The sequence below is a fragment of the Canis aureus genome, chromosome 29 (genome assembly GCF_053574225.1).
Source record: "Canis aureus isolate CA01 chromosome 29, VMU_Caureus_v.1.0, whole genome shotgun sequence".
In the NCBI taxonomy this organism is placed as follows: Eukaryota; Metazoa; Chordata; class Mammalia; order Carnivora; family Canidae; genus Canis; species Canis aureus.
The window spans coordinates 12568130-12576219 of NC_135639.1; the positions used below are offsets into that span (position 1 = coordinate 12568130).

At 38.7% G+C, this 8090-nt stretch overlaps 1 protein-coding gene across 4 annotated transcripts in view; it reads left to right on the top strand.

Moving 5' to 3' along the window:
- The window catches only part of FAM204A (family with sequence similarity 204 member A), a 35070-nt gene extending 30410 nt beyond the window's left edge, over positions 1 to 4660 (top strand). For 3 of the 4 annotated variants that reach the window (XM_077877469.1, XM_077877467.1, XM_077877468.1), the window contains exons 7-8: positions 3872 to 3978; positions 4462 to 4660. In XM_077877469.1, coding sequence (XP_077733595.1) covers positions 3872 to 3978; positions 4462 to 4513 — 159 coding nt within the window. In that variant the 3' untranslated portion in view covers positions 4514 to 4660. Of the gene's footprint in view, positions 1 to 388; positions 582 to 3871; positions 3979 to 4461 lie in introns of all 4 variants that reach the window. The other variant, XR_013367760.1, reaches the window with a different exon arrangement.
- The last annotated feature ends 3430 nt before the right edge of the window (positions 4661 to 8090 follow it).

The following is an 8090-nucleotide window of genomic DNA, read 5'->3' on the forward strand; positions in this document are numbered from 1 at the left end:
TGCTGATACTTTGGCTACACATACAAGAAATTCTGTATATATTTTTATTCATTTTAAAAATTTTCTCTCCACATTGTGTTGCTATAGTTATCTGATGACCTGAAACATTTTTTTTTTTTAATATGAAAACCGTTGACCAAGCTTTTGTGATGTTTACTTTGGGCATGAAGATACATTTTTCTTTTTTACAGAAGTAAAAGGGGGATTCTTGTTGGCCTATATTACTTATAATACTGAAACATAGCACGATATTCTTTTATCTTTGGGAACTCGGGTTAGTCATCTTTGCCTGGGAAAATGAGTTTCTTCTCAACTGTCTCTTCCATAGAAGATCTTATTATCCTTTCATATTGCCAAATATTTCTGTTCTTTTTTTCTTTCTCCACAGGAATAAGTGAAACACATTTTAAGCATGTGAAGGACACAAAATTGATATGACTTTTCATCATCATTACAAGCCAAAAGATTCTTTCTATAAAATACATAGACCAGGCTTGTTGAATGTTTATCAGTTGAAGAACATTCCATTTAACCTAACCCAAGAAAAATACAGTTGGAAAATATACCTTTTACATGAACAGGTCTGTTTGAAAGTATTACCTATATACCCAGCCATTTGTTATATTTACTTAGTCCACAGAAATGGTGGAGCCCTCTTGTGTAAATATGTGTTTTACATGTTTTAATGAATTATTTTTAACAAATTTATACTATGTCTTATGGAATGTATGCTCTGAATCCTTACTGTGATGCTGACTGTGCTAGCTTGGCCTTGATGTTGCCAGAAAACAAAAAGCTTTTACTTTCTTAGGGTCTGTGACCATTTTGATGAGCTCCACATTTAAATCAAGCACATTGAGATACTCTTTGGTTTACTCATCCCCCAATCCAGAAAACCCATGTTGGGAAATTTCAATAAGTTAAAAATATAAGCTACATCTTGATTTACAACAGTTTTAGAAAATAATTTTTTCACATGCTTAATGGTACATGGCAGATATGGTTTAGACCATTTTTGTTTTATCCTCCAAGTATAGGCTCAATTTAAATATAAGATAAACTAGCCAAATGGGACTTTTGTTGGGAGGTAGACTTGGCAAAACTATATCATATATCAAATTTGCATTTGATACATAATACATAGGAATATAGTTAAACAGAAAAACACAGAGTTCTACATTTTACCTTGTGGGGGGTGAGGGGCAGAGAGGATACTAAATATTCTACATGAATGTGGAGAGACATGGCATACATCCTAACTCAGGTAGCAAGCTGTGTTTTATGACAGTAGACAGTTTCTTAGGTGTATTCATTGCTCCTCTGGGAGCCCACAACACCCCATGATCCCAGCCACCTTGCTTTAGGCAGAATTGTGTGAATAGTTGTGACAGAGAACTATGGGCAGAAACAATATGTGTCACCTCTGGACGAAAGCATTTAAGAGCCCGTGTGAGACCCTCCAACCTTCTTTTCCTCTGCCGCAGCAAACTTTAAAGTCAGACGTTGAAATGCTGGTGCCACAAGATGGAGGAGAGCCCATAGCTGACTAGAAGTGAAACAAAATATAAAAGTTCAGCCAGTGGGATTTGGGGATTTGTATGAGAGGTACAGTTTTGGCTAGCCTAACCTGACAGGTGCCCAACCTGATTTTGATGTTTATGACAAATGGATAATTTTTCAGTGGAATCCATTTTTTTAAAGATTTTATTTATTTATTCATGAAAGACACAGAGACAGAGGCAGAGATGTAGACAGAGAGAGAAGCAGACTTCCTGCAGGGAGCCCAATGTGGGACTTGATCCCAGGACCCTGGGATCACAACCTGAGCCAAAGGCAGAAGCTCAACCACTGAGCTACCCAGGCATCCCTCAGTGGAATCCATCTTAATAATAAATTAGCCACAGCATCTTTGCAGTTGCATTTTCTCCTTAGATGGTGTGATGCTCTAGCTCTTTGATTCTTAGCCTTTTCTTAGTCGCTGTATCTGAACTTTTCTATGATGAAGAACTGGAAACAAAAGGATGACCAAGGGAAGGAAGCCAGTATTGAAATGGATAGACAGCCAGTGTAACTAGCAACTCCTTTTGCCTAGCCCCCACTGTGAAACTCAGTTTGGTCAGTGCTGTACTTCTAGCTTCTAGAACAATACCTCACCAGACAATACCTTTATGCCCTCATGATATTTGTTGAGTGAATATTGTCCTATGAAAAAAGATAATGAAGGTGGCAGTGGTGCTGGTTGTATTGGTTTGAATTTTGAGACTCTGAGGTTAGTCTGCTTTCTCAGGTGGGCTCCTAAGTCACAACTGATCCTTTCATCTGTGGCTTTTCAATTGGTGTTGACCAGTTCAGCACTCTGGTTTGATTGTTGAGCTACTTCCATTCTTTTTTTTTTTTTTTTTTTTTTAAGATTTTATTTATTCATGACAGAGAGAAAGAGAGAGGCAGAGGGAGAAGAAGCAGGCTCCGTGCAAGGAGCCTGATGCGGAACTTGATCCTGGGTCTCCAGGATCACACCCCGGGCCAAAGGCGGTGCTAAACCACTGGGCCACCGGGGCTGCCCGAGTTACTTCCATTCTTGATGTCTATTCTCATTTGAACTGGAAAATGAAATCAGTGTGTCCTGTTGTTCATGAACCCCAAGCAGTGCTTGATTCCTACTGGTTTGTTTTATCCTAGAGGAAACTGTTCTCCAAAATAAGCTGAAAGAAATGTCAAGCATATCAAACCTCACTTTCCTAAGTTGGCTTCTCATGCATGTGCTCTTAACCTGCCCACGATGCCTTGCTGTTGGCCAGCAGATCCCTAAAACACTCGGGCTCTAACACATTGACTTGACAGTGGCTTCCAGGTTCTTTCTTCTCTTCCACGTCTGTTGTCCCCTAACATGCATTAGGGTGAGTTCAGGGATAGAAAAGGAAAGAAACACCAGAAGGAGATTTTTAGCCTTTGTTGCTGAACTTGGGTTCTTAACAGATATTTTTGAGCTATCCATGTGGGCAGACATTTTTAAAATCAGAGCCACTAAAACTAGAAGATCACCACACTTGTCCTGGAGATGTTTGCTGAGCAGCCAGACCTATGCAGAGCGGGGTATGGTAACTGTAGTTATGGCATAGAGACTGAAGGGCTGGAGGACAGAACAAAAACTGTTTAGGTTGACTTAGAGAAGACTTCAGTGGGCAGTGGGATAAGAAGAAGGCTTGTTTGAATTGAATCTTACAGGACTGGGGCAGATGGGTGTCAAACTGAGCAAGAACGAGGGGCCCACAGAGGCAGCACAGGTACTGTAGTCCTTGTACCCAGCCTTCTCACCTCTTAGCACCCCTATATCTGTGTCCTATCCATGAACTAAAAGCTATTGCCCATCACACAAAGTGCGTTTATGAAGCAGTAATTAGCTTTTCCCATGTTTTATTAATCACATCTATGACTGTCAATCAGAGCCTCTGATCAGCACGAGATAACTGATGTGACCATACTGACTTGCTGTAATTCTAGCCCAGAGCAAGGAAACTTGATGTCTCTGTCAGTGTGCGCAGCCTTATCAGGGCTGAATTCCTGTTTGGCCTACTGAAATGCTGGAATAGCTCGAAGATCTGCATCATATCCTTGTGGACCCTCGAGGGCCCTCGGTTTGGGAAGGATTTCCATCCAGGAGACTGGGACAGCCAGGGTATAGAGGGAAATATGGGCCACATCGGTACTTTTGTTCACTTTGCTTCTTCAAGGGGGCCTGAGCATAAGAATTCCTAATTTGTAGATATGGCTTTCTTATCCACAAGTTCTCAAGTATTTATATTACTATAATTCTTGTATGAGCTAGAATATTTCTTTTTCACTGTTTGTTTTTCTCCTTTGTAACTCTTAGCTTGGTGTTAAAATTGCCAAAGCAGTTGCCTGCCACAACTTTGTAAAAGCCAAAAAGGATGCTGAAAATTCGCAGGTTGCTCGAAAAAAGAAAAAACTTGCATGGGGGTAAGTTTGTTTAAGATTTTTACTAATAATTCTAGTAACTTGATAGGAATTACAGAAATCCTGGGATACATCATATGAATCCAGTTGGTGTCTGATTGTTACTGATTTTATTTTTTGTATCTCTGCTGCGTGTTTATCAGATTATAAATATGGAGGCATTTCTTCATCCTTTTTTTTTTTTTTTTAAGATTTTATTTATTTATTCACGAGAGATGCAGAGAGAAAGAAACAGAGACATAGGCAGAGAAAAGCAGATTCCATGCAGAGAGCCTGATATGGGGCTCGATCCCGCGATGCCCTGGGCCAAAGGCAGGCGCTAAACTGCTGAGCCACCCAGGTGTCCCTCTTCAACCTTTTTGATACTTATTTTGTCATCGATGGAGTATGTGAAAATGTTTGAAGTTTATTTTACTGTGTCACTTAGTTAGCATGTCTAGGAAAGTATTTAGAAATAAATTGAGCTTTTTATGTTCTTTATTTTAGGTTTGAAGCAAAGAAGAGATGGGAAACCAAGAGCAACATGGGATATATGTAACTTGCCAGAATTCCTCAAGACATTTGAGTCTTGACTTGGGTTTTTACCTGAGTCTTCAACTGCTCAATTTGCTGATAATGTTAACTATATCAGGAAACTAATAGAAGCTGGAAAAATAAGTATAAAATTTGGGAGTTGGTTATTAAATCTTGTCAGTCTTTTTCTAAAGAGTTCCTTCTATTGAAGTGAATAAGATGGAGTGATCTGTTATTTGTATGAGAAATCTAAGCATACGTACTGGGGGAAAATTATTTATTTATTTATTTAGCCCTCTAGTATAAAATCAGTTTTACTTTTCATCCATTTGGTGTAGCATAGCCAGGGAGTTCCTTGTTCGTTCTTCTCTGTACCCAGTGGAACTGCACTCACTCTGGAATTATGTTTTAAGATTGGCATTTGTTTATAATAGATTAGTAGTGCAATGAAGTCTCAATTGATACTGTCTTTACAAATGACTTTAATTATCTTAATGTTATAAAAGTAATTATTCTTTATTGGAGGCAATAGAGTTGATATTTCACAGTCAAATAATGACAGCAATTGACTAAATTTTGTATACCTTCAGATAAAATGTTAAAATTTTAAAAAGGTCAGAATGTAGTATTTGGATGATGATTTAAATTCAGCTCTGCCTGGAAATGTCTTCCTAAAAAACTCTCTCAGCCATGTCATTTCTTAAATTATGAGATGGTTCTTAGAAGAGAAGATGGTATAATTGTACTAGACAGTTACAACTCCAGAAGATACAACTTAGAACCTTCCAAGAACACAGTTTGTTTTTACTCCTCTTTCCCATTACTTTTTTTTTTTTTTTTTTTTTTTTTAAGATTTTCTTTATTTGAGAGAGAGAGCATGAGCTGGGAGAAGGGCAGAGGGAGAGAGATCCCAAGCACTCTGGGTGCTGAGCACGGAGCGTGATATGGAGCTTGATCCCAGGACCCTGAGATCATGACCTGAGTGGAAATCAGGAGTCTGATGCTTAACTGACTGAGCCACCCAGGCACTCCTCCCTATTGCTTCTTTAAAGATGGAATGAATTAATGAAGATGAGGTAGATTGGTGCCATGGGAAATAGTTTTCACTAGATATGTGTTTCATAGTCCTAACTAGAAGGAGCTTTGAGCAATCATATAAGAAACTGGCAAAAAAGACTGGGTGTTTATTTTGACAGCTCCCTGCCAAGTACTTAGTAAAGGTAAAGAGCTGCTTATCCCTGCTTTCATCAGTTCACCTCCCTTCCTCAGTCTTCGTCAGAGGTTTTCTTGCTGGCTGGTATTAACTTTCTCTGTGTTGATAACATAAATTCAGGATCATTAGAAAATTAGTTATGATTATTGTTTTATTATTATTTTATTTTTAGATTTAAAATAGTAACAAAATTTTACGAATTTGTGGTAGCCTATTTAATGTTTTTCCTGTGTTCTGGAGTAAGGAAATAACTAGTTATGATTTAAGAGGACAAAAATCATATCTTGCTTCTACTTAGGTGAGAAGAGCTAATATAGAAAAAGCAAGATTTTAAGAGATTATGTATCTTCTTATAGAATTCATCCTGAAAAAGTGTCCAGACCAAATACTGGAAAATCTTGTATTTTATTATTTAATATCCCCTGTCGAGTTTACCTACAACATTACATTTCAGACTCTTAATAGGGGAATACAGATGTACAATATAGGAATCTTTTCCCTAAAAAAAAAAATCCATCATGGGGGAAATATCCACTGTGCAGTTCAGTGCTTCTGCCTGAGACATTAAATATGTTATTATGGCACAGGTGAATAGTGTAGATGTTCTTACGCACTGGGCCCATGGGCGGGCATTTCCCTGCAAGCTCTGTCTCATTTTTCTTTTCCTATATCCGCTTCCTTAGAGCACTTAGTGACCCCTGCAGGCATGTTTCCCCTCTCTGCTCATGCTGAGGCCTTGCCAGAGTGGCCTCTTGAAAGGCTGACTTAAGAGCCTATGAGCCAAAGTCCAGCCCCAGCCATAGAAGCCCTTCTACAGCCTGGCCAGTGCTGGTGGTAAGGCTGCTGTCCTTGGGGCTCTCCTGCAGACAGGAGCATTTTAACCCAGTAGAAGGCATTACAGTAGAACCGAATGTAGCAGCGGCCTCATTTGATGAGTGGGCTGCATCTCATAAGTCTTCATTTTTGGGGAGCCTGGGTTGTGAAAAGTCCTAAAATATGGTATAGTGGGCGGGGAGGGGGAAGGGAGGGATTGGAGGAGAGGAGAGGACTGGTTGTCTATGATGAACCCTGCTGGCATGTCGTCGGGACCAGTTTTATTTTACCAGCTTTAATTTGAAGTAGACATTTTGCTCAGTAAAGCAATAAAATGGGAACATTATTCTTAGAGCACCCATGTTGCCCAAAAAGTGTAGTCATTTGTCTTCTCCATCTGTTCACAGCAAAATGCGGATTCTTTTTGGATCAGTAATAACTTCAGTTCCTGAAGCTTCAGCGTGTGCATTTACTACTGCTTGAATGCCTGAATTAGACAAGGGATATAATGTCAGTTATTGTTAACTGAGATTAATACGTTTCAGGCCATCGGTGTGGCATTAATGTAACTGTGATTTACTGTTTCAGTACTTCAGGCTAAAACAACTTACTAAGGAACAGTAATTTTGAGCTTTATTGTGCTGGTTCTGAGAAGTAAGGTTGGTAGCGTTCTTGTTGGGAGCCCTCAGGATGTTTCTCATTTTCAGCAGAACATTCTATTTCTTTCACCAAAAGGAGAGTTTGAATATATAATCTCAGGTTTGCTATAATTAGTTCTGATGACAGAGTTAAATACCTTGGCCAAAACTGTAAATCAGTAGTTAAACAGGTTTCTGCAACTGATCATAAATCTCAAACTCCATATTTTAAGCACACTTATTTTTTTTTAGAGACACAGCTAAAGGAGGGGTAGGCCAACGATGGGAATAAAATGTTATCTGAACTTTGAGTAGCAGCCTAGAACCTTGTATTTAAAATCTACTGATTTCCCTGATACCTTTGGTCTAAAATATTCTCTTTTCAGGTATTTTAATAACCTCATTTATTGTTTACTCTATGACAAGTTTGAATTTAATTCTTACATTTGAAGGTTAATTTTCAAAATGTCCAAATTTTTTTTTTTTTTAAGATTTTATTTATTCATGAGAGACACAGAGAGAGAAACAGAGACATAGGCAAAGGCAGAAACAGGCTCTCTGTGGGGAGCCTGAGTCAGGACTCCATCCCAGGACTCCAGGATCACGACCTGAGCCTAAGACAGACGCTCAACCATCAAGCCACACAGGTGCCCCCAAAATGTCCAAATTTCTATTTGTTAGGACAAGATACCACTTTTTTAGAAATGTTATGTCCTGCGACACTAAAACAATTATGAGGTTGATATTTTGTAAGATGCCAGTTGGGTGTGTTTTTTTATGAGATAAGGTTTTGGGGAGACAAGGTAATGTTATGTCAGACCTCATTTTGGAAAATTAACTTAGTGTGAAACCCAGTAGTCAAATTCAGAACCAAGTAAAACAATTCAAGTTTTTCCATGTTGGCAGAAGTTGCTTTTATTTTTAGTATCTGGCAGAGC